This window comes from Rhinolophus sinicus, linkage group LG15, assembly GCF_036562045.2.
Source record: "Rhinolophus sinicus isolate RSC01 linkage group LG15, ASM3656204v1, whole genome shotgun sequence".
In the NCBI taxonomy this organism is placed as follows: Eukaryota; Metazoa; Chordata; class Mammalia; order Chiroptera; family Rhinolophidae; genus Rhinolophus; species Rhinolophus sinicus.
In genome coordinates this window covers 28863696-28890450 of record NC_133764.1, presented here as the reverse complement: position 1 = coordinate 28890450, position 26755 = coordinate 28863696, and the positions used below count along the sequence as shown (strand labels likewise).

Here is a 26755-nt window from a genome sequence, read left to right as displayed (position 1 = left end):
AATTGAAGTTTAAGTGTCCTGCTCAAGAATTACTTCAAAATGAACATTCCCACTTAACTGCCACTCAGGTCAAGAAATAGAATATTACCGGCAATAAGCCCTTCTACCAAATGTAACTTTCTACCTCCCCAAATGTAACCGTTATTCCACCATTCTTTATTTTTTATATATCCACACTATCTGAATAGATGCACAGAATGTTTAAATGATCATCATGTAATGCTAATGATGCTTATTTCATTTCTTTACTTTTTCTGCATTGTTTGAGTTTTTAAAAATGAGAATGTATCATTATTTATAAATTCACCCTTTTTATATACCTGCCTATTGCTTCTAGGAAGATAGGGACAGGTTGACTGTATAAAAAGGGATTTTTCTTTTTCAAAGAAAAGAGTAGACACAAATAGGCCAAGATATTAACAGTTGAATCTGGATAATAGAAACAGAGATAAAAGGTTATTTTTCACACTTTTTACACTTAAAATTTTTTTTAATTATTTAATTAGGGACATATAATATAGGTTCTGAAGCTAGAATGCCTGACTTCAAATTCTGACTCTACAATTGCTGTGTGACCTCAGATAAGATACTTAACCTCTATCAGCTTCCCCATGAGAAAAAAATAGTACCTACTCCAGAAGTGTTGTGAAGAGTAAATTATTCAATACTTGTAAAGTACTCAGAACTGTGCCTGGCACAAAGTAAACACTCAATATATTTTGCTCTTACTATTTCCCTTTTTATATAATTTTCCTGTCCCTATATTCCTGGAGTAAAACCATGTAGGTGTATGCAGAGGGAAATTTTAAGAAGTACAGTGCTCTGATTAGTGCAATTATCTTTGACTACTCTTCTAGCAGAGATTTCTGTAAATCTGTACTATCGACTTCTGTCCAATCGAAAGCAAACTTTTCCACTTACCACAGAAAATGTGCCTTCTCCAGTAGAATTCATGGCAAGAGAGCAGTGACTTGAACGCAAGTATTCTTTTCCTATGGGGCAGGTTGCTCGAGGCTCTGAAGGGTGGTAGGGTGGATGTAAAGGAATAGCTGATCGGATAGGCTCCCCTAGCTTCCTAGCATTTGGAATCATATCCACAGAAGGAATTTCTGCTAGTTGGACAAATTTAAATGAGCATTAAGATGAAACTCTAAAGAAATGAAACTCACAGAAATAAATCATCTTATATATACACACACCTATATAAACATGTTCACACATACTACTTAGAAATATATTTTAAACTTGATTTTATGAAAAGCATACACAAAACATTAAATCAAGGACTCATCTTAAGTAAACAAGTAAGAATCTAATTAAATCAGGAAGAAAACAATTTTAATGTTCTTATAAAAATGTTCCCTGAAAAGTTACTTAAAAGCAATGAAAATTTACTAAAAACTCTAAATGGCTTGAAGAATAACTATATAAATTATGGTTCATCCACATGTTATAAAGGTAACCATTAACAATGGTTTTATATACTGACCATATGAAAATCCCAGAGATAATAAGAAACGATAATTTTCAAGTTAACTATTTTGTCATTCAGTAATAATTTGAAGATCACGAACTGATATACTAATATATCAGAGACTCTTACTGTCCTAAAATCTTTGAGAGGAAAGGATTTAGATAATAAAATAGTGAGTGCAAAACGTGCAAGACCATCTTAAGAAGAAATCATAGCTCATAATTAATAACAAAGATTTACAAATAAGATCATGTGAAAAAAAAAAAAACTGCATAAAATGTAGAGCAACAAAAGTAAAATGGCTACTAGCAACAGCAGTTGTCCCAGGATCTAACTATTGTCTTCAACTCATGGCAACAGTCCAAGTACTAATAACATTACTACTCACTGTCTTCAACAGAGGATGTTCTACTCTTGGGCAAAAGACTAGATGAAGGAGGAGGGTTCAACACTTCATGTGATTTAGAACATGGTATGGTTGAGGCTTTTTCAGACTGCATTTTGTTAGGACCTTGTGTACCTAGAAAAGAAAATATTAAAGGTAAAATTTTTTATTGCTGAATGTTATACTAAAAGCCAAGAGTTTTGTACCCAGGATAAAAATCTCAGCAATGACATAATCATAGAACTATGCTGGTCTGATTGCTCTAAATAACAACTACTTTTAATAACTATCAGATAGCAAGATGTAGTTCTGTAGCCCAGAATCGTTTATACAATTTGAAAGCAAAGTTTTACAGTGTTTCATTAGTTTGCTTTAGAAAAACATGCCAGAGTTGTAGAAATGCTGTTTTGTGGGTATATCTCTGTGGTAGGGATCTTGGCTGGTACCATAATCAAATATTTATAGGTCAAATACTTTGTCTAATTTTCGAATGCTTAATATTTTGAATCAGGTTTGTAATGTTATTACATAGAGAGCTATATTAAAATATTATTGAAATTGAGGAAATATCCACTTTGCTCCCTTAGAAATCTACAGAACACAAATTCCCCAGAAAGGAAATGGATTCATGATTTCCCCTCTCCTAATGACTTTTTATCCCCTTTTCCATTGAATGAAAGATTCCACAATAAACTTATTCCACACTTTGAAGGTATGAGAATGTACCCCGAAAACTCACTGATACCAATATGATCAACTGACGTAGTAATCACTAAATACAGAAAAATTCACCTTGTACAGACACCAAAGTCCTTGCAATTTATTCCAAGACACTGTGTATTGTAAATTTTTGGCATTCACCTGATGTCTTTTAAAAATCAGCAAACATCTTTTTTTATGCTCTCCCTTTCCACAATCCAGTGCAATATAGCCATTTTCACATCAAAATGTTTTAAATATGCGAATCTCCCTCCAGGCTTCATATTTCACATGAATACCATCTCCCTGAAGTCTAATGTTCAAACTTCATAACTTGGTCCACAGTTTCTCTACTACCTGATATTGAATTTGTCATCAGTTTGACCCGACTACTTCATTTTTACATGGGTCTATTTTTTTTCTTCAGTTTTTTTTCTTCTTATGAATCAAACTCCCTTTCCTTTGTAGATTTTCAATAGAATTTATTCACAAACAAGTATGAAAATAGTTGATGAGATTACAGTAACAGTAAATGTTAATTATGGTAATCAGCCCAGCACTGTTAAAAGTTCTTTGGGTTTAAAAAATTTTTATTTTAATTTTTCAATTACAATTGACATTCAGTATTACATTCAGTATTCAATATTAGTTTCAGGTGTACAGACAGCATAGTGCTTACACATTTATGTAACTTAATGAAGTGATAACCCCCGATAAGTCTAGTACCCACCTGACACCATATATAGTTATTACAATATTATTGACTATATTCCCTATGCTGCACTTTACATCCCTGTGACTATTTTGTAATTGCCAATTGGTACTTCTTAATCCCTTCACCTTTTTCACTCAGCCCTCCAACCTCCTGCCAGATATCTGGCAACCATCAATTTGTTCTCTGTATCTGAGTGTGTTTTTTGTGTGTGTCTGTGTGTGTTTTTTTAAGATTCCACATATAAGGGAAATCATATGTTACTTGTCTTTCTCTGACTTATTCTAGGTCAGAGAAATACCTTCTAGGTCCATCCATGTTGTCGCAAATGGTAAGATTTCATTCTTTTTAATGGCTGAGTAATATTCCATTGTATATATGTATCATATCTTCTTTATCCATTTCTCTATTAACACGTTGTGTACGGCGGGGTTTAAATCCCTCGTGAAGATTCTCGTGATCCGTACGCAACGTGTTAATGGATATTTAGGTTGCTTCCACATCTTGACTATTGTAAGTAATGCTGCAATGAACATAGATAGGGGTGCAAATATCTTTTTGAATTAATGTTTGGATTTCTTTGGATAAATACCCAGAAATGGGATTGCTGGGTCATATGGTAGTTCTATTTTTAATATTTTGAGGAACCTCCATATTGTTTTCTATAGAGGCTGAACCAACTTGTAATCCCACCAACAGTGTACAAGTGTTCCCTTTTCTCCATATCCTCGCCAACACTTGTTTGTTGATGCATTGATGATAGCCATTCTGATAGGTTTGAGATGATAACTCCTTGTGGTTTTAATTTGCATTCCTCTGATGATTGGTGATGGTATCTTTTCATATGTCTGCTGGTCATCTGTATGTCCTCTTTGGAGAAATGTCTATTCAGGTCCTCTGCCCATATTTTAATTGGATTTTTTTTTTTTTTTTTTGGTGTTAAGTTGTATGAAATCTTTATGTATTTTGGCTACAGTATTAATCTCTTACAGGATGTATCATTGGTGAATATCTCTCCCATTTAGTAGGTTGTCTTTTCAATTTGTTGATGGTTTCCTTTGCTGTGCAAAAACTTTTTAGTTTGATGTAGTCTTGTTTATTTTTTTCTTTTGTTTCCCTTGCCCAAAAAATATTACTAAGAGCAATGTCAGAGAGTTTACTGCCTAATTTTTCTTCTAGGAGTTTTATGGTTTTGGGTCTTACTTTGAAGTCTTTAATCCATTTTGAGTTTATTCTTATATACGATGTAAGAAAGGGGTCTAGTTTCATTTTTTTTGCATGTTATCTGTCTTCTTTTCCCAACACCATTTATTAAAGAAACTGTCTTTCCCCCATTGTATAGTCTTGCCTCCTTTGTCCTAGATTGACCATATAGGTGAGGGTTTGTTTCTGGGTTCTCTATTCTGTTCCATTGTTATTCTTTCTCAAGATTGCTGTGGCTATTTTTTTTTTTTTTAATAGGAAAACAGACTCTAGTTTTTGTTTTTTTTTTAAAGATTTTATTGGGGAAGGGGAACAGGACTTTATTGGGGAACAGTGTGTACTTCCAGGCCTTTTTCCCAAGTCAAGTTGTTGTCCTTTCAATCTTAGTTGTGGAGGGTGCTGTTCAGCTTCAAGTTGTTGTCCTTTCAGTCTTAGTTGTGGAGGCGCAGCTCAGCTCCAGGTCCAGTTGCCGTTGCTAATTGCAGGGGGCACAGCCCACCATCCCTTGCAGGAGTCGAATCGGCAACCTTGTGGTTGAGAGGACGCACTCCAACCAACTGAGCCATCTGGGAGCTCAGTGGCAGCTCAGCTCAAGGTGCCATGTTCAATCTTAGTTGCAGGGGGCGGAGCCCACCATCCCTTGCGGGACTCGAGGAATTGAACTGGCAACCTTGTGGTTGAGAGCCCACTGGCCCATGTGGGAATCGAACCAGCAGCCTTTGGAGTTAGGAGCACGGAGCTCTAACCGCCTGAGCCACCGAGACGGCCCATGTTTTATAATTTTCCAAGTACAAATCTTTTACCTCCTTGGTTAAATTTATTCCTAGGTATTTTATTTATCTATTTTTGATGCAACTTGTGGGGACAGAGCCCCAGAAAGTAGTTTACAGGCTCTTGGCCTCACGTGGAAAGGTGCTGGCTCGGGCAGTGGATGGCCGTCAGCTGTGGCTGATTGGTCGTCGGCTGTGGCCGGTTAGCCGATTGGCCGCTAGTATAACTGCTGCAGCTACCGAGGAGAGCCGAGGAGAACGGAAGAGAGGAACAGAGTCGAGGAGAGTAGAGGAGTCGTTGGTCGGTTGGCGGAAAGGCGGACAGCAGGTCGCACGCCCGGTGGGCCCAGCCTCCAGTGAGACCATAGTGGTATGACTCCCCTACCAATGGCTCCGTGGGTGTTCCTTTTTGGCCTCACCATATCCTGTGTTCTTATGTGGGGAGCAGGACCAGAGGCCCCGCAGGCCGCCCCGCACAACAAATGGCGCAGCAAGCAGGGTCTCCCGCACGACAAATGCAACCCATTCTCACCTGCAAATGACAGTTTTACTTCTTCCTTTCCATTATAGACGTCTTTTCTTTCTTATTGCTGTGGCTGGGAGTACCAATACTATGTTGAATAAAAGTGGTGAAAGTGGACATCCTTGTCTTGTTCCTGATCTGAAGGAAAACACTTTCAGCTTTCCCCCCATTAGTATAATGTTAGCTGTGGGTTTGTCATATATGGCCTTTATAACGTTGAGGTATGTTACCTCTTTTCCCACTTTGCTGAGAGTTTTTTGGTGAAAAATTTTTGTTTAGAATTAGACACCTGGACTCAGTTTAGATGATCCCAATTTTGTTGGCAACATTCAAAGCATCATAGTTAGGTGCCAAACATATGCCTTCTTCTCTCCATCAGACCTGATCAGGGTGTTGACCTTTGCCAGCTCAAGGTCATAGAGCTTCTTCACACCTGTTTATCTGATGCTTGTTGGCCTTGACATCCACAATGAACATTGTGTATTACTGTCTTCTATTTTCTTCACAGCTGACTCAGTAGTTAGGGGGAACTTGATGATGGCATAGTGGTCAAGCTTATTTCTCCTGGGGGCGCTCTTCTGAGGATATTTAGGCTGCCTTCAGAGCTACGGTGTTTTGGGCCTTTGTAAGGTGGGTGATGTGAGGATCTTTTGTGTGGCTGTGGACGCCTTTCAGCACTGCTTTCTTTGCCTTCAACGCCTTTGTTTTGGCTTTGGCTTTGGGAGGGGCAGGGACTTCCTTCTTGGCTTTCAGCACCATCTTTGTGAAAAGGCTTTGCTGAGAGTTTTTAACATAAATGGATGCTGGATTTTGTCAAATGCTTTTTTTGCATCTATTGATATGACTTTTATCCTTCATTTTGTTTATGTGGCATATCACGTTAATTGATTTGTGGTTATTGAACCAACCTTGCATCCTATGAATAAATTCCACTTGATCTTTTTAATGTATTGCTGAATTCAGTTTGCTAATATTTTATTGAGGATTTTTGCATGTATGTTCATCAGGGATGTTTGCCTATAATTTTTTTGTAATGTCTTTGTCTGATTTTGGAATCAGTGTAATGCTAGCCTCATAAAATGAGCTTGGGAGTCTTCCCTCTTCTTAATTTTTTGAGATAGTTTGAGGATAGGTGTTAATTCTTTGAATGTTTGGTAAAATTCACTTGTGAAGCCATCTGGCCTCAGACTATTGTTTATTGGGAGTTTTTTGATTACTGATTTGATTTTGTTAGTAGTCATCAGTCTGTCCAGATTTTCTGTTTCTTCTTGATTCAGTCTTGGAAGAGTGTGTTTATAGGAATTTATCCATTTCTTCCAGGTTGTCCAATTTGTTGGCATAAAATTGTTTATAGTATTTTATTACAATCCTTCGTATTTCTGTGGTGTTGTCATTTGTGTTTCATTTCTGACTTTTTGGGTCCCCTTTTTCTTGATGAATCTGGTTAAAGGTTTATCGATGTTATCTTTTCAAAGAACTAGCTCTTGCTTTCATTGATCATTCGGTTTTTTTGGGTTTTTTTTTAGACTCTGTTTTATTTCTTCTCTGATCTTTAAAATTTCCTTCCTTTTACTCACTCTGGGTTTATTTGTTCTACTAGTTCCTTTAGGTATAAGGTTAGATTGAGATTTTTGTTTCTTGAGGTAGGCCTGTCTATTGTTATGAATTTCCCTCTTAGGAGTGCTTTGGCTCTGTCCCACAGATTTTGGGTCGTTGTGTTTTCATTTGTCTCAAGGCATCTTTTGATCATTTTCTTGATCTCACTGTTAACCCATTTATTATTTAGCATGTTATTTAGCCTCTATGTGTTTATTTTTCAGTTTTCTTCTTGTAATTGATTTCTAGTTTCATACCATTGTGATCAGAGAGAAGATGCCTGATAGGATTTCAATCTTCTTAAATTTATTGAGAATTGTTCTGTGGCTTAACAGGTTGTCTATCCTGGAAAATGTCCCATGTGCACTTGGAAACTGTATATTCTGTTGCTTTTGGGTGAAATATTCTAAAAACATCAATTAAATCCACCTGCTCTAATGTGTCAGGCTTTAAGGCTGCTGTTTCTGTGTTGATTTTCTGTCTGGATGATCTATCCATTCATGTCAATGGGTGTTAAAGTCTCCTACTATTACTGTATTCCTGTCAATCTCTCCCTTTATGTCTGTCAATATTTGCTTTATATATTTAGATGCTCCTACATTGGGCGTATAAATGTTTACAAGGGTTATATCCTCTTGTTGGATTGATCCCTTTATCATGATGAAATGTTCTTTGCTGAATGAATATGATGTGGCTACTGTCCCTGAAACTCACACTTAACATAAGAGACAAAGTTACTATGCAATGTGAAAATGGTGTTACCAAAATAAGGTGAGAAGGTTATGCTTTAGGAATACAGAGCCTCAGAGCCTGAGGCAGGTGGGGGAGAGACTGGGCTTTGTAGGATGAGTTTGCCAGGAATAGAAAGGAAGAGCATCTCTGTGAAGAAACAGTATGATGCCAGAGAAGAGCATTGCAACAAGGTGGGCAGGACGGAGTGGGATGGTTGGAGGGCAAGGTGAGAGGCTCAAAACAGGCCTGAAAGATATTCAGGTTTACTGTGTATAAGCAGTAGTTTGTTGGAAATGTGGCCTGAAGCCTGGGAGAAAAATTGCCACTGGATATACAGACCTGTTGGTTGAAACAATGAAAAAAGTGAGTTACCCATTTCAGGAAATTATGTCTAAGGAGTACACTCAATGTGACTAGACTATTAAGGTGTATCCAGAATTCTCTTCCCAGCGTATCAAGTCCTACATATTACAGGACAAACTTACATCCACCTGTTTGTCCATGTGCCTGTGACTCCCACTTGATTGATTTCAGATAATTGTTCATATTATGGGTAATAATTATTATTATGGGTAATGTTGGCATTCTGGAATTTCAATTCTGAAATTCAGTTAGGGCTCTCCCATTCTTCTCAACTTTAAACACTCCTAACGTTATTTACATTTTCATAGTTGTATGCTGAATAACAATAACTGATATTTAAGGTTTAACTACTCACCATTACTTCTTAGAGAAAAGGTGTGTGCTGTGTCTCCGAGTCTAATTATTTCACCAGTGGATTCTGCTTCATCTCCATCCCAAGAGGGGCCCAAAGCCTCAGATGACAAGGAACACCTGAAAGAGTACCCTCACTTACTCAGGGCCCAGCATGATCACAGAAGGCCCTTCCTGTGAGAGCCCCGAGAACTGCTTCAAGCAGCCTGCCTGTGAGTATTCAGACTGTTCACTGTTATGCACAGAAAAAGGGAAAGACACCCTCTTCTACCACTTATCACTTTTTGCTGCTTATCTGTTTTTGTTTTTTTATTGATATGTGGTAGAAACAGCTCTGTATAAAGTATCAAGAATTAAACACAAAGAACAATAAACACTTGTTACTATAGTGTGTGGAGTGGAGGGGAGTCTGGGTGGAGCACTCATTTTACATTAAATATCCTTAAATTGTTTCACTGTTGCACTTGTTATTTTTAAAAATCTAATAATGAAAAATAAAGTCAAGAAATTTATGTTCTGATGGTCTCCTTTAAGACAAGTTTTCCACAGAGTACTATACCTAAAAAGAAGGCACTGACTGCTTTTCAAGCCATGACAAACTCCATAAGAAAACTGAGAATCAGATGTTTAAATGAATATTATCATGTTCAACCTCTAGTTAGCAGAAATACAATCAAACTTGTAACGACATTATATTTTGTCTTGAAAGTAGCACCAATTTTTAAACTCTGATATTGGTCAGTGATATTGGTTCATGAGGGCATAGTAACCCAGCACTTTCATCCTGCTGGGGGGTTACAGTCATGGCCTTTTTGGAAAGCAACTTGGCAACTTTTAATAGCCTTATAACATTCATACTCTTTGACTCTGAATGCAGCTTAAAGATATTGCGGAGGATGGAGAAGAATAAAAGTGTGTATCACATTAAAAAAAATATAAAAACACAGGAAACACTACCTCCACTTCAGAGAAGTGGTTTAGTAAATTATAATGCACATAAGAATGGTATGTTATACAGTGATTTAAAAGGGTTATAAAGAGTTTAATACCTTGGGGAAAGACTTGATGTGTTAATTTTAAAATGCAGCAAACAAAATTATATAGACAATATGACTAAAAAACAGTAAGAAAGACTAAAGTACAATAAAATGTTAACAAGCAGTTATTTAGTTCTAAATGGTAGATTTCATTTATTTCTGCTTTTTTATTTTTCTGTACTTTTCAGGTTTTTTGCAAGGAACATAAACTACTTTGAAGATGAATGGAAATATTGAAAAATAAATAGGTGGTTAATGCTGAGAATTAAGTACTGTATATAGCTTAAGGTTCTTAAAACTCCCTCAGGGAAGTTTAAAATATGAGTAGTAAAATTTTCACATTAATTTTGTTTGTTTTTTTGCTGCCATTCTGGTATATTGTGTGCAATTTTAATTCTTAGAAGGAAAAGCATAACTTGTTTTGATTAAATTCACAGACATTGAGTGCTACCTCCCAAAAGAAACTCCTTTCCATGACGATTTGGATTCCTTAGTACTTTCTGACTCTTCCAAAGGCTCTACTCCGTGGGATTCTTTAAAACCTTGTCCAGTTTCACCTGTTTAGAATAGATAAAAACAGTACCAAAAAAAACCAAAAACCCTGTTAATATACTATTTCTATACAGGGGGTGGGTAGAGGTAAGGAAAAAAAGGCACCCTCAACTCCTCCTGGTAAACTGGGCTCTTGAGAAAGTGAAATTAGAAAGAACCAAATCATCACTTGTAATGAGCACATATTACTTGGGTAACAAAGAAACAACACAAATTTTGCTTTAAAATCAGGATCTATAGTTGTATTCACAATGTTTTATTTTTTAAGCTGGGTGGTAGGTCTATTTATTATCTTTATACCTCTCTGTCTATAAGGAATATCTGAAACAAGATACTAAGGTATGGCTTCAGAAAAACATGACAGCGTCAGCCTACCTCAAACTCTAAGACAATCACGCCCTAACCTAAAAGTCAGATATCATCAAGGCTTGGATGAAATTTTCCTTCGGACTAACAACCTTTTTTCTACCCCAAACTACCTGATGAATACACACTTTCATCAGAGGCTGAGTAACTCACCAGGGGAGTGATTTCAGGAGGTATGTGGGTGAAACCTGCCATGATTCAGACCTACCCCTGTGGACATTCCCATCCCCATTTTTAGAGATTTCATGTTTGAACATCCCTCTTCATTTTTTATTATTTCTGTATTCACCAAGCAATATTTTAATAACATTAGCTAACAATCATTGTGCATTTACTCTGAGCTACGCTCAGTGCTAAACTATCCACATCTACTCACTTAACCTTCTCTACAACTGCAAAAGAATTTCAGATGAGAAAACTGAGGCTTAGAGAGCTTCAATCATACAGTGGGGGGCACTTTGCACTGAGCCCATGATCTGCTTTCAAATCCCTTTTTTCTTCAGTGGTAAATGAAATGCTCACGCAAGTACCAGGGCGAAGCTGTTCTGCACACCTGATGTAACTAGTGATAATAAAGATTTCCCATTGTTGTTCTGAAAAGTCCGATCAGCTCTAGGTAATAATGCCATATAAACTTGGACCTGTAAGGTAACAATCAGACTTAGAAAACACTGCCAACTAAGGTACTACCACATAGGGAGGCCACCTCTGAGCCTAGCTGCACTAAGCTCTCCACATTCTACAGACCTCCCCCTGGGGAGATCCCTCCCTGAGCAATTCACTATTACCAGACTCATATGTAAGTATCTCTACGTTCTGTCCTCTCTCCATCCCCACTGCCCTGTCCTTGGTCAGGTCACTATCATCCCTCCCCCACCTACCATCAAGCACTACTTTGTAAAAACTGCAGCTGTCATTGTAACTTTCCAAATTAATCTCTTTACTTAGAGGAAGTATTCTACCTCTTAATCTTGGAACTAAGATGACTAAAAAGCCACGGAGCATCAAAATACCCACTAGTAGCCTTGAATTAGGTTTCACATGTCTTTCATGCTCCCCCAATTCTCCTATAGTGTTTTTATTGTATGCATTTATAGCTATCTCCCTGACGAGCGTAGGTGTCTTTGGGAGCACTAAATGTGGCATGCAGCTTTGAATCCTCCTAGGGTACCTAGGCTGATATTTAACATACATTAAACACTAAAAAATACTCAACACTCAAAACATTCAAAAGTTTTTTAAATAAAAAAAGAAATATCCAGTGTGGTATGCCTTTCCATCTTTCCTTCCAGACCTTACCTATATATGCTTTTAAATCGTTTTAGCAACAAGGATAAAAGGTAGAAAATTACTCTAACTAAAGAATTTAAGATTAACTTCCAATGTTCTAATCACAGCATAGGTCTCACCATCAACAATGTGAGAATTAGGAATGATGAGCTTACCCAACTTTTTTGTCTTCATTTATATCAGAATTTATTTTAACTGCTATTATTACTGAAAACTTTTTTTGGACAACTTTACAACATTAAACCCATTCTTAAATGGGTCATATATTATTCCAATTATGACATACATTGTAACGAAGACCTTCAAGTGCCTTACTTTCTTTTGTATAATTTCCTTAGAATAAACCCCTAGAAAAGGGATTTATTGAGCCGAAGGTTATAGCTCTTAAATACTGCTGACCTAGTTTAAACCATAACCTTTTTGGAAAATAATATGGCAATATTAATCTTTATAATTATCATTAAAAAACAAAATCAAAATTTCACACAATAAATTGTTACAATTTAGGGAACTGAGTTACTGGAAGAGTAAAATAAATATTCAAGCTGTCATAAACCTAAATGTAGGCTGAAGACAGAAATGCACCAATTCTTGCTGATACCTCAGCCAACATCCAAATTTGTAACAAAAATGGCAGTTTTGACATAGGAAATTTTGGAGTAAGGAAATTCATGCAATAATAAGCAATTTTAGCCAGAATTTATCTTTCTATTATAGATTAGTTTTAAAGTAATTTATAAGCAACATCCAAGTTAACAAAGGATACGATGACAGTCTAAGATAGAGTTTTCAACCACTTGGAACAGTAAGAATTGAAATTTAATTTACAATTAAATTTATCATATGTACTGTATTAATGATTTTAATTCCTGTGAAGAAAGACAGGCAAAAATATAAAAGGCAAAAAGGTATGTAACATAAAAATAAACCAAACCAAATTTCTTTTTAAACTTACTTCTCTCGTGAGATGTTTCACTGATGTGTTCCGTAAGATACTCCAGCAACCCATCAAATATTTCTAGGAGATTCTTAATAGATTCTTTATCTCCTTTCACTATATTTTCTCCTGAACACAAAATAGAGTTATTAAAAAATTTAACCAAGAAATCAAAAGCTTCATAATTTTGAAATGGATATACCGCTATGAAAATATTGTTCAAGATACAAGGATTATAAACCAACCCAGGAGAAATATTATAAATACAGCTGACACAAGAACTACAGTTTTGAACTGTGTGGGTCTACTTACACGGATTTTTTCAATAAATATATAGTTGGCCCTCGTATCCCTGGGTTTTGCATCTGAGAATTCAACCAACTGTGGTTCGAAAACAGTATTTTCTATCCATCGTTGGGAATCCACATATGCAGAGGGCTGACATGTTACACATGGATTTTTGACTGCACAGGGATTGGCATGCCTAACCCCTCTGTTGTTCAGGGGTCTACTGTATTAAAACATCAATTTTCTAATGCCTTATTATATCTGAATTAAAAGGGGGGTAGTCTTGGATATGGTGTTTGATAATTCATTGGCATAGTCCTTTATCAAGAAGTAAAATAAATGGATTTAAGAATACATCCTCTGGTAAGACTTATACCAAAATAACAGCTAAGCAGAACTTTTTTTGGCTGGTGGGGGAAAAAAATGGCAGGAGAGAACGTTTTCAGATATTGGGATCCTGTTTGTACTGAAGAAAATAGCAGTAAAGGAATATAAAAACAAAACAATAAAAAAACTTGCCAGGAAACTTTCATCGGGAATTCCTAACTTTTTCTATTTAACTCCTATTCACTTTGTATAGATAATAGTATTTTTAAAAAAAATTAAAAACCATCCATGGCACCCTACACGTAAAACCCTTTTTAATCTCACACCCCCAAACTCTCCATCCTCATCTCCAGCTCATCGGCTTCATGCCCAGAAATTAATCTTTAAATGTCCCTAGCACAGCACCTGGCCCATAATAGATTTTTAATCAACGTTAACTTGAAATGTTGACAAGAAATGGGTTGCTTAAAGCATGGAAACTTGACATGTTTAATGCTCCCTAAAATGGACTCCAGTCAGCATCAGGTGTGGATGAACTTAATTCTTGAGACACTCGGTTGTCCTTGGGGAGATCATGCCTCGCTTTCTTGTGAGTTCAAGCTCATATGGAAGAGGCAGGGTGGAAATTTGATATTTGAAAGACTCTAGCCATTTATAACTTCAGTTATGATGCAAAACAAACCTAAACCAGAAATTGGATGTTTTATAATACTAGTAAAAACAATGTTTGACAGGTGTTTTTCTGTTTAAAACAAACAGAAATCTTGTTTTTAAGCCTTATGTTTTTCTGGCTTAACAAGATACACAAGTATACCCCAGGGGTATACTCAGGACTTCATAGTTTCCAGGATGGGGAGCATACTCTGCCAACCCAGCAACTTAGACTGCCTGCCAGAATGCAGTGCTTCATAGTGGAGGAGAAACTGCTTTACACAACACAGGAGTGAAAAGGCTGCTCTGCAGGCTACTGGAGGAGGTAAGCAGTTTGTAACTTTTCATGGGTGGGTGTGAGTTGTCAGGAGAAGCTCTACTGTAAAAAGTTCTATACGTGGACACTACCTTGCCATATAGTATGTTTTAAAAGCACGAATACCAGAAATTGCCCTACTCCGGTGATAAAGCAATTCTAAATTGCAAAAGAACAGGGAAACCCCACGATTACCCCTCAAAATGAATCATCTCCAAAATAATTTACTACATTTACTCTCCCCAAACTGCACTCAAAAACTTAAGACAGTATTTTTGCAAAAATTTGTTCTTGTCGGTATCAAATTAAGAGATGTACATAACCTATCCTGATTAACATTTATCTCTTTAAAGAATAAATCAACAGTATAAACCCTCTTTTAGTGATTTTAGTTTCAAGTTCCCAAGATTCCTTCTGTTCATTAGCTGGAAATTATTTTGGAAAAAGGTTCAAAAAATAATTTATAGTTTTATTTATATTGAATAGGTAATCACGATTCAAAATTTAAAAATTACGAAAGGTATATAATGAAGTCTCATCCCACCCTTGTCCTGCAGCCCTTTACTTCCTCTTATTGGAGGCAACCAGTATTACAGGTTTCTCGTATATGCTTCTAGAGAGTCCTTCTACATGAAATCTATTGCATAAATATTCTCCCCGCCTTTGCTTTTACAAATAGTAGCATACTCTGCATATTATCATTGTAATTGCACCACATTTTTCTCACACAATATATAATGATGATTGTCCCATTAATATGGAACATTGTACATAAAGAGCATGATCAATCATCTTTTACAGTTGCAGAGTAGTTCCCTGTATGGAGCTACCATAATTTATTTAACCTGTCACCATGAATGGACATTTAGATGTTTCCAATTTTTAGCTACTACAAACAAGTAGCATGGTAGCTTTAAAATAACAAAACAACAACAGAAACTACCTCAATAACAACATACCTCAAACTACCAGCTCTAGGACTCTGAGATCCATCATAAACTCAATGTCTGACTCTCCCAGGAAAGCTCTCACGGACGGCTGCCTTAACTATATATATACTCAATCAATTGTCTTGGCTCAGTCTTGCCATTTGGTCTATTTCACAAGCTTATTCATTTGGCTAATTAAATAATTAAATAATGTCCTGGGTTCTGTCTAACAAGTTATTTTAGTAAAACGCAAAATTATCTGGAGGTTAAGTATATACCAACCTGTTATGTGAGACAAGCTGACCTGCAGGTAATCCAAGGCCAGTGAATCGATTACTGCTTGTACATTGTGAGCTTCATCCTCTTGACTCCTAGGAATAGCTATGAGGTCTGTGGAAGAAAAGCTACTTAATTTTGCATCTGTGAGGGTCCAAGTTTTCATCTATCTGTCTCGGACCAGGCTCTTGAGTAAGTTCAACTGCTACAACAGTAAGCTCTGCCCAAACAGAACAGTTTTTATAAAGTACAGATAAAGTTAATAGAGCCTGAATTCCACACAGAATCTTTATTGGTTGCATATTTATTGATTGAATATGGTTGAATAAACTTATGAACATGCTCTACATTAAGTAGTACACTAAAGAAGATAAAGAAGTCCCTAAATTCGGGGTGGCCGGATGGCTCAGTTGGTTAGAGAGCTCTCCTCTCAACAACAAGGTTGCCAGTTCGATTCCCACAAGGTGGGCTGTGCCCCCTGCAACTAAAGATTGAAAACGGCAACTGGACTTGGAGCTGAGCTGCGTCTTCCACAACTAGACCGAAGGACAACAACTTGTAGTTGATGGGCCCTGGAGAAACACACTGTTCCCCAATATTCCCCAATTAAAAAAATTCCCTAAATTCAAGATGATAATACGATTGTACGGGTGACAGTTACTAACCTATAACCATGGGCTGCTTTCCATGAGAGAAAAAAAACAACAGGTGTGAAAGGAGGGTTACTGTATGTCCTTTTAAAGGGCCCTATTAAGAATGACTGGCATAGAGGTTTAAAAGATCAGTATAGACCTGAGTGCAGAAGGATTTTTTAATATCAACTTAAATTTGGAGTTCCTCCTCCGGTGTTGAGAAGATGAATGTTTTTTGGGAAGGATGAAAATGTATTTTAAAAGATTGGCCTAATAAGTACTCGTATATGCCTCTGAACGCTAAAGAGGGTTGAGACTAGCATCAAAGACACCAGCTAGAGGCTATTCCATTATTCCAGGAAGTGTGGAGGGACTCATGATAACAGTGGGAAAGGAAGAGAGACTACGTAGAGCTTATTTTAGTACATTTCTTATATGAAGAAATGAAGGCAGAGAAATCTATGGATCAGGACTCTGAGATATTTAACCAGGGATACAGTACAAACACCAATTCTAATCTGTAATATTGGTTAAGCAACAGAGTTGCACAAGTTCCCAAGTTCCACTCAATTTTAGAACCTTTAGTCACAGAAAACGTGACTTTCACAAGGCATTAAACATGATTAAACAGTGACAACCAAGACCAGTCAAACTGATTTGACCAAGGCTGTTACTATGAGTGGGTCTCATAAAGTATTCATTAAGGTAATGAATGCAATAATTAGATAGACATAAAATGCAGACAAAGAGAAAACTCAAGATTTTATAAATACCATAGGATCTCACTTAAAGGCACTAGAAACTTCTGGGGTAAGATATAGACATTATTACTCCCACTTTTTAGCACCCTTACCTGGTACCTTTTCTCCCAAAATGGATTGATAAAAAGCAATAAAGACATTAGCATCACAATCTTCTAGTTCATGTATCCTCAGGTGTATGTGACATTTCAAAAGAAGGTTATTGGCAATGGCTACCCAATCTGTTGGGAGAGAAAGAGAAAAGGTCAGCCTTAGAAAGCACTAGAAAAAGTAATAATTTGAAAAAACAAACAAAACAAAAAAAACCCTCACAAAAACAGACATTGAGTTCTGTAGAAGATAAGGAATTTGACTTTTATAGAATTTCAAAGACCCTCCTAGGCATGATTTTTGAAAAGATGTATCTAATTACTTGAGATGACTTCCAGACTGCTATAATTTCAATGCAGTCAAAAATGTAATACAAATCTAATTTTGACTGTTGCAACCTAAAATCTTAAGTTATTTACTGTGGTTCTTATTTTACAAGCCATAGGTAGGTGTTTTTATTTGTAATATATTTATAGGTAAGTGGGAACATTGTGTCCCAAACAAGATAATCTGAGGCTATCAGAAACTACTAATGGATGTCACTTCAAATTCCCAATAGCATTAGTCATGTTTTTACCCAATTATCTTATGCAAACAATTTCTCTGGTGTCCAAATAGGTGGTGATTAACTTAGGCTGTTAAATACTGGAGTAATGACACCAACACTACTGCACTTGTTGGGTTTTTTTTGTATTTGACTAAATGAAAGGAAATACGGAAAATATATTTAAAAGTCCCTAAATTCAGAATTAGCACATTACCGATACTGTGTAAGTTTCCTGTGTACGACCCACTCCCCCCCCCAGATATTGTTGGAATTAGAAAAGTTATTTCAAGGGTTTCTCCACCGAAGGTAATTTAGAAAACTTGAAATGTTTGTTCCCTGAAATGATTGTTGATTAAAGGGAAAGTTCCTTTATTCTGCATTCGATTGTCTTCAGTATGTTCTAGAAATGTGTGACTGTATGTTCAAGGCACATTATCTCTCTCTTCCCAGAAAACAATGTGTACGTGTGTGTCTCTTAAAGGCACATCATCTCCCTCTCCCCCACACCCACTTCTCACAGCTGCACAAACCATGACAACTAATCTGAACGCTGTTCTGGAGAAAAGGATGAAAGCGTCCTAGACGACCAAATCAATTCGCATTTCAAAAGCGATGCTAGGGAAAACCGGTAACTCCAGAGGGCACGGAAGAGAAAAATCCACTATTTTTCTTTGGTAGGGGCATCAACAGATCTTGAGTGCCATTCCTCCAAAGTTCAATACAATTCCGGTACCACCTCAGTCCCCACAATGCAAGAGTAAAGAGCACTTGAAAGCGGCTAGATACCCCGGGGAAGAAACTTTTCGACTGCCCTTTTTTGCAGCCAGGATGCAAGCAAACTACAGGTCTCGCCACAGGGACCTTCTCTCCCCTACCCCCAAAGTCGCGCTCGACGGCTTCCAAGCGGACAGAGAACTGGGCTGAGACACTCCAGATAACCTGCTAACTACGACGGAGTGTCTGTCACGAGCCCCGCTGGCAGCCCAGCCCTAGCTGAAGCCGGCCTGAAGTCTCAAGATATAATAGGCAGGGGCGTTCGGCGACTTGGACCGCTGTAGTCCACCTACACCGGGATTCCAGGTTGAGACTCACCAGCCTCTGAGCTGGCCATGTCGCGGAAGCAGGTCGCCGCCCGACTCCCAGCTGGGCGCGCGGGGGACGGTGTCCTGAAAGGGCCGCAACAAGCGCACACAGCGCTGAGAGGAGGGGGAACGACAGGAAAGTGCAGGGAAGGAGGAGTGAAAGAGGGAAGGGCGTTAAAACGGCTTCTCGCTACTGATTGGTCATCAGAGGAGCACTTCCTTTCGCAACACGCGCCGAGGCGGCGGTTTGGGGGCTCTGGATACCATTCTCCTCCCTAAAGATCGCGCTAAGCGACTCTCAAGTGGGTGGGTTTGACAGTGCGGGTCACGCAGCAGCCGGAGCCGGTCTCCCGGCGGCATTAGCGCGGCATTAGCGCGGCATTTCCGGTGAGCTTTTCGTTTTGTATTCCTCCGCCGACGCCAACTGAGGAAGTAGTGCGGTCCGCTCACCCGGTGGGCGGGGTCAGCCACGTGACAATGTCAGGGTCCGCCTTCGTGTCTCGTATGGTTCTGGGCGTGAGGGCTGTTTGGAGACGTAAACAACTCCAAGTGGACCGAGTGGGTTCCCCTGTGCTGGCCATTTTATAGCCTGTGCTGGACCTGAAAAGGGCGGGGTAGCTTCCTTGAGGTGTGGAAAGACGAGAAAAAGGTGAAGTCAAGAGAGTGTAGGCTGAGGCATTCCGGTGGTGAGTGGGCCCAGCCATGGAAAGGGCAAAAAACGGGCGACTCTAAGGGAGGGACAGTGGGGGAGGGGAGAGGACATGGCGGATTCCGGAACGTTTGCGGGCGTTGCGGCCTCTGCGCAGGGGCGGGGTGATTAGGTCATAGAGCGGTTCCCAGCATTCTCTGCGGCGGAGGAGGCGGTCCAGCCTATAAAACCGGCTGCCGGGACGCGGCCGGCACCTCATTCATTTCCATCGGTCTCTTGCGGAGCAGCTCCGGCTCCTGTCACCGTCGTCCTTCCGCCGCTGCCGCCGCCGCCCCCGCAAGGCTTTGCTTGCCGAAGCCTCCTCCACAGCGACTCGTCGCACCAGATTCTCTCCACTTCGTTCCCCGCCAACCGCAATCATTGACGCCATGTCGGGCTATTCGAGTGACCGAGACCGCGGTCGGGATCGAGGGTGAGTGGGGGAACTGACCTGTCAGGCCCCACGGGTGGGGGATGGGAAGCCAATGAAAATAACGAGGGGCGGGTAGCGATGGGAACTTGGCTTTTTCAGCCCCTTTTTGGGCCTCCTTAAGGGAAGGTTTGCGCCATTTTGATATTTGTAGAAAACTGACTGAAAGGTTTTTCTATAAACGGCTCTCAATCTCGCCTTTTGTTTGGGAGCGTCGGGGCTTCGGCGATTTAGCAGTTGTAGCGAGAATTGAGCGTGTTGTGAGGGGAGGAAAGCGCGACGCTTCGAGGAGAAGGAAGTCGTCGCTGTTGAGTGCAACCTTTTGGGAGGTGTTTTAGGGGTCTCCGGGATTTTTTTTGGGAGCCGAGAGGGCCGCTTCGAAAGCCATTGATGCGGCGGGGGCAGGAGGGTGGCCGGCGCCACGGTAATCAGCCATGTGGCTGAGCCGTAGGTACAAAATGCCGGCGTCGGACATGGCGCCGGCGCCTTTGTTACCCCGCCCGGCGGAGGAGCTCAAAATGGCAGCGTCGAGAAAATGTGGCGCAGAGAGAAATGCGAGACAAAGGGGGAAGCGCCGCCCCAGCGGGAACGCCGCCCGGCCGACTCCGCCCGGGCCGGGACTCCTCCCCTGGTAGTCGCCAGCTCCTCCTCCTCTTTTTTCTTGCGTTATATAATTTTGTTACCTTGGTCGGAAGCCGTTCCGCGGTTCCTCCCTAGTCGATTGGCTTGTATAAGTGTCCCCGAGACCACCACTCTTTCTTGATTTTCTTTCACTGCCTGTGCTGTCCCGTTATCCATTGAAACCAAAGATCCTTTGCTTGGAAACAGCTGGTAAATAACATCGCTGTTAGTAAGCTCCTCCCTTCTTGTATTGTCCTTCTCTCAGACATTTAATTCCTAAGCTCGTGGGAAAGACCGGTAGCCACAAGCTGTTGTCTGTCCTTGTAATCTGAGCTTTTGGTGTTTGGGCAGCCAATTTCCGACCTGATAAATCCTGGGCTGTTTTTTTGGCTTTAATAGCTTGTACTTGGGACAACGGGAAACGAGAGGGTGCTAATTGTGGTTTGGAGAGAATGATCATCACTAAGGACAGCACTAGATCTTATTCCTCCAGAAGTCTTTCGTCCATCTTTATTTAGTGTGTGCCAAGGGATAGTAAGTTAGAGTGTATATAAACTCCTACATAGAGGTTTGAAAATGTAACTTTCTTTTTTTTAATTGCAGGTTTGGTGCACCTCGATTTGGAGGAAGTAGGGCAGGGCCCCTATCAGGAAAGAAGTTTGGAAACCCTGGGGAGAAATTAGTTAAAAAGAAGTGGAATCTTGATGAACTGCCAAAATTTGAGAAGAATTTTTATCAAGAACATCCTGATTTGGCTAGGCGCACAGCGGTGAGTAATTTCATGTGGCTTCATCAGGTTTAACTTAGTGACTTACAGTAAGTCAAAATCCGACCAGAAATGTGTCGGCAAATGACCAAGTTGTGGGAAATCATGCTTTTATATTAGATGGGGAAGAGGTGTTACTTACTTTTGGAAATAAATGGCTCTGAATTTTTCTACTTAGCATGGTAGAGTATAACACAGATATTTTTCTGTGCCATGTAGGGTTTTCATCACGTGGATCCAGATTAAAATGGCTATGTTAAAGTTCCTAATCAATTATAAGATTAGGGGCTTATTGTTTGCATATTTAGTTGGAGGAGGTTGTCGTAAGACTTAAGAGATTACTATTTGTTTTGTAGCAAGAGGTAGAGACATACAGAAGAAGCAAGGAAGTTACAGTTAGAGGTCACAACTGCCCAAAGCCAGTTCTGAATTTTTATGAAGCAAACTTTCCTGGTAAGTACTAGTTTTGAGTTTTGTCCTTTTTTAAAAATTCCCTTTTCTTGGCCTTACTGATTTTTCTAAATGTGTGTTGATAATTACAGCAAACGTCATGGATGTGATTGCCAGACAGAACTTTACCGAACCCACTGCTATTCAAGCTCAGGGATGGCCAGTTGCTCTAAGTGGATTGGACATGGTTGGAGTGGCACAGACTGGATCTGGGAAAACATTGTCTGTAAGTTTGAAAGAACTTTTGAGATCCTGTGATAATGTGCTAGAGGAATTGGGTTAGAAGTAAAAAGCAAGAAGTATTTTAACGTAACTTCTGCTGTTTGCTCCCCTTTAAATAGTATTTGCTGCCTGCCATTGTCCACATCAATCATCAGCCGTTCCTAGAGAGAGGTGATGGGCCTATTGTAAGTATACATACATTTTTTTTTCCTTTGAATTTTTGGCCATATGTGTAATGTAGAGATTTTTTAGAACATAAAACAGCAAAAGATAAAACTTGCGTTAGTTTTATATAGACGTTATCTTACCCTATTTAGTTAGAGATTGTCTGCCAAAAGAGCAGTAAATTACTAATTTACCCAGGATTCTGCTGAAAGATGTTTTTCACTTTCTGTTCCTCTTTCCTTAGTGCTTGGTGCTGGCACCAACTCGGGAACTGGCCCAGCAGGTGCAGCAAGTAGCTGCTGAATACTGTAGAGCATGTCGGTTGAAGTCTACTTGCATCTATGGTGGTGCTCCCAAGGGACCACAGATACGTGATTTGGAGAGAGGTATGTAACAAAAAAAGATTGTCACTGATGGTGCTAAAAAATTCTCGATGTCTTAGTTAACGTTTATGTGTTTAATTGAAGGTGTGGAAATCTGTATTGCAACACCTGGAAGACTGATTGACTTTTTAGAGTGTGGGAAAACAAATCTGAGAAGAACCACCTACCTTGTCCTTGATGAAGCAGATAGAATGCTTGATATGGGCTTTGAACCCCAAATAAGGAAGATTGTGGATCAGATAAGAGTAAGTACTCTTAAATACTTTATTTATTTAAACTTAACCTCTGAATTTATTCTTCAAATACAAATTTTTAATCCAAATTTTTTTTAGCCTGACAGGCAAACTCTAATGTGGAGTGCGACTTGGCCAAAAGAAGTAAGACAGCTTGCTGAAGATTTCCTGAAAGACTATATTCACATAAACATTGGTGCACTAGAACTGAGTGCAAACCACAATATTCTTCAGATTGTGGATGTGTGTCATGACGTTGAAAAGGATGAAAAGTAAGATAAGTCTTAACTATAAAAACAATTGGTACATAAGATAAATTCCTGTTTTATACGTTATCTTAAAAGTGACTTTGAGTGTGGTGGAATTTTAATGTTCATTTAAAATTAGCCTGTCCTGAAAATTCTTGCTTCCCTAATTCAGATAATTAGTTGTCACCATATTTATAGCATTCCTATAGGAAAACATACCCTGTGGTGTATTTAAGGGTTAAAGGTAGAATTGCTTGATTAGTGGGTAGCAGGTGTTTCTGATTTGTGGCCATGTACCCTGACCATACATGTGTGATTGTACCATGGACTTTTATTAAAGTTTATAATTTTTTTTTCTTTCAAGACTTATTCGTCTAATGGAAGAGATCATGAGTGAGAAGGAGAATAAAACCATTGTTTTTGTTGAAACCAAAAGAAGATGTGATGAACTTACTAGAAAAATGAGGCGAGACGGGTATGTAGGCTTCTTCCATTGAAGAGCAGGTATATTAGAGTTGATTTCAGAGGAGAAGGCAAACTTAGATCAGGAGTGATGGATTTGAATTTTGTGGATGGGAATCATTTGGTAGTATAGGTAGAACTGTATTAACATTTCAGGTGAAATTAGAGGGATTGACCAAAAAGTTAAGTGCTAGACTAAAACCTAGCAGGTTTTAAATATGCATCTTACAACTTTTCTTTAATTTAGGTGGCCTGCCATGGGTATCCATGGTGACAAGAGTCAACAGGAACGTGACTGGGTTCTAAATGGCAAGTATTTCAAATGAAGGTTACTCCCCCCCCCCCCCCAGCCCCTTTCAAAACCTACAATTTTGGTCAGATTAGTGATTGTATATGTATGTTGTCTTTTGCAGAATTCAAACATGGAAAAGCTCCTATTCTGATTGCTACAGATGTGGCTTCCAGAGGGCTAGGTTAGTACAAACTCGAATTCGTGGCTTGGTTTTCCAGAAGATCTCCATATGATTTTTAAAGAAAGTTTATTGCTTTCTTTAACCTCTGCATTTTTTCTAAGTTTTTTTCATATAAAGGTGCAGTCTTTGTGGCAAGGCCTAGGCATGACAATCGGAGGACTCGAGGGGGATGGAGGACTAGTGATCGGCTGGCTCCTTCCAGTCGATTAGAGAGGTGAAAAGCTGAAAGTGTGCCAGTAATCTTCAAAAGGCAGAACATACGACTTCTGCCCCGTAAACTGTTCTCTCCGAGGGGGAAAAAATGCAAGTTATCCTCACAGTTCACTGCCGTGGTATTTCTTCTGTCCCATGCTTTGCATGACTGCCATGGTACAGCATTGTTTCAAACTGTTGACTGTGATCTGTGGGTCTTTGAGTTTCAGTGAGTTTGCTGAAATGTCGAAGAAATATTTCCAAACATCAATGTTCAATGAAATTTTTGTTCAAGTTTGAAATGGAGAGAGCAGCTTTAAAAGGTACTAAGCCTTTTACAAATTGGTGAGTACTGGCACATGAGCTCTAGAGCAGGAGCAACTTCTCACACTTAGTCAGTGGGAAAAGCAAGCAATGCTTTGAAAGTTCCTCCCTCACCTACACAGTAGTCGTCATGTCGAGACCTGCCAGAGAGAGACACATTCTCAAGTGAATCCTGGCTTCTTGGAAGCGCTTGCCTAGACGAGACACAGTGCATAAAAACAACTTTTGGGGGACAGGTATGTTTTTCTTGCAGCTGCGGTTGTAAGGTCTTGGCAAGACAAGCAGTGTGGCCAGAATTTTGAACTTCTGATGAGTGTGTAATGGCAAAGGACCATGTACATTTTTGTTTAAAGGTCCTCAAAATGAGCACATGAAGAAGTTGCTGTGAACCTTTAAGTGGCCCTACTGCACAGAAGCATTCAGATGTCACTTGATGATCTTTTAAGGGGACTTGCTGATTTGGGAATGTTAGGGACTACAAGTCCTTTTGACAGATTCTACGGGTGGGTAATGGCATACAAATGACTATTATTTTTGTTTTTTTTTCCTCAACCTCAATGGTATTCCTACAGGGAATGGATAACCATTTTAACTGTATTTTTTGCAGCCCATACCTTCTTGGGAATACAATTGTCTAACTTTTTATTTTTGGTCTGGCTGTTGTGGTGTGCAAAACTCCGTACATTGTTATTTTGCCACACTGCAACACCTTACAGATGTGGAAGATGTGAAATTTGTCATCAATTATGACTACCCTAACTCCTCAGAGGATTATATTCATCGAATTGGAAGAACTGCTCGCAGTACCAAAACAGGCACAGCATACACTTTCTTTACACCTAATAACATAAAGCAAGTGAGCGACCTTATCTCTGTGCTTCGTGAAGCTAATCAAGCAATTAATCCCAAGTTGCTTCAGTTGGTTGAAGACAGGGGTTCAGGTAAGACCAATCTTCAATAAGAAATGTTGGTGGTTTGGGGTCACATAATTGTCTACAAACCCATTTAAATGGGATTGGCAGGTGAGTAAATTCTTCAATGTGAAACTGACTTGAGAAAATTTCACACACATAGTGAATAAAAGCTATCTGATTAAATTAATAATGATTTGTGTGAGAAATAATCGGTTTACAATTTTTCTTGACAGGTCGTTCCAGGGGTAGAGGAGGCATGAAGGATGACCGTCGAGACAGATACTCTGCAGGCAAAAGGGGTGGATTTAATACCTTTAGAGATAGGGAAAATTATGACAGAGGTTACTCTAGTCTGCTTAAGAGAGATTTTGGGGCAAAAACCCAGAATGGTGTTTACAGTGCTGCAAATTACACCAATGGGAGCTTTGGAAGTAATTTTGTGTCCGCTGGTATACAGACCAGTTTTAGGACTGGTAATCCAACAGGGACTTACCAGAATGGTTATGATAGCACTCAGCAATATGGAAGTAACGTTCCAAATATGCACAATGGTATGAACCAACAGGCATACGCATATCCTGCTACTGCAGCTGCGCCTATGATTGGTTATCCAATGCCAACAGGATATTCTCAATAAGACTTTAGAAGTATATGTAAATGTCTGTTTTTCATAATTGCTCTTTATATTGTGTGTTATCAGACAAGATAGTTATTTAAGAAACATGGGAAATGCAGAAATGACTGCAGTGCAGCAGTAATTATGGTGCACTTTTTCGCTATTTAAGTTGGATATTTCTCTACATTCCTGAAACAATTTTTAGGTTTTTTTTGTACTAGAAAATGCAGGCAGTGTTTTCACAAAAGTAAATGTACAGTGATTTGAAATACAATAAATGAAGGCAATGCATGGCCTTCCAATAAAAAATATTTGAAGACTGAATTAAGTGGAAATTGTACTTTATTTTACATATACAATGTCATGTAAAAGTTTGCTTAGATTTTTTTTTTAATCAATAACTAAATTGTTCCTTTCCATAATTTAGTTTTGGTAAGTGGGGAGATCAGAAGGCTGTTCTTTCTTACAGTGCTCTATTCATATTGCAAGAATTAAATGAGATTGAGTTAAGTAAACTTATAATTCTAGGCTAAATTGCGTAAAGGCTTTCTATCAGTACCTCCCAACATCAGGTGAGTTATTTAATAGTCAATTAGCAGAGTGGTAAAATGAGATATTAAAGTAGATGTGAAGCAATCAACTATAGCCCCACCTTCTACTGGTTAGTGTGAGAACAACA

At 38.9% G+C, this 26755-nt stretch overlaps 2 protein-coding genes across 7 annotated transcripts in view; one reads left to right on the top strand and one right to left on the bottom strand.

Moving 5' to 3' along the window:
- Positions 1-19067, bottom strand: part of CEP95 (centrosomal protein 95) — a 33604-nt gene extending 14537 nt beyond the window's left edge. For 3 of the 4 annotated variants that reach the window (XM_074319772.1, XM_019732886.2, XM_074319771.1), the window contains exons 1-8: positions 18900-19067; positions 17263-17391; positions 15784-15891; positions 13009-13119; positions 10297-10402; positions 8813-8928; positions 1863-1994; positions 922-1112 (exon numbers count right to left, since the gene is read on the bottom strand). In XM_074319772.1, coding sequence (XP_074175873.1) covers positions 922-1112; positions 1863-1994; positions 8813-8928; positions 10297-10402; positions 13009-13119; positions 15784-15891; positions 17263-17391; positions 18900-18918 — 912 coding nt within the window. In that variant the 5' untranslated portion in view covers positions 18919-19067. The remainder of the gene's footprint in view (positions 1-921; positions 1113-1862; positions 1995-8812; positions 8929-10296; positions 10403-13008; positions 13120-15783; positions 15892-17262; positions 17392-18899) is intronic. The other variant, XM_074319770.1, reaches the window with a different exon arrangement.
- A 33-nt stretch (positions 19068-19100) lies between these two features.
- DDX5 (DEAD-box helicase 5) lies at positions 19101-26400 on the top strand. 3 transcript variants are annotated; one of them, XM_074319773.1, is made up of 14 exons: positions 19101-19276; positions 19826-20010; positions 21232-21397; positions 21751-21847; positions 21937-22070; positions 22186-22251; positions 22476-22617; positions 22699-22859; positions 22947-23119; positions 23460-23570; positions 23805-23866; positions 23971-24030; positions 25263-25487; positions 25694-26400. In XM_074319773.1, the coding sequence occupies exons 2-14, from the start codon at positions 19967-19969 to the stop codon at positions 26095-26097; spliced, it is 1845 nt and encodes a 614-aa protein (XP_074175874.1). In that variant the 5' UTR covers positions 19101-19276; positions 19826-19966; the 3' UTR covers positions 26098-26400. The 3 variants fall into 3 exon arrangements, with proteins under 3 accessions (XP_074175874.1, XP_019588441.1, XP_019588440.1); XM_019732882.2 differs by lacking the exon at positions 19101-19276 and adding an exon at positions 19380-19538; XM_019732881.2 differs by lacking the exon at positions 19101-19276 and adding an exon at positions 19424-19575.
- The last annotated feature ends 355 nt before the right edge of the window (positions 26401-26755 follow it).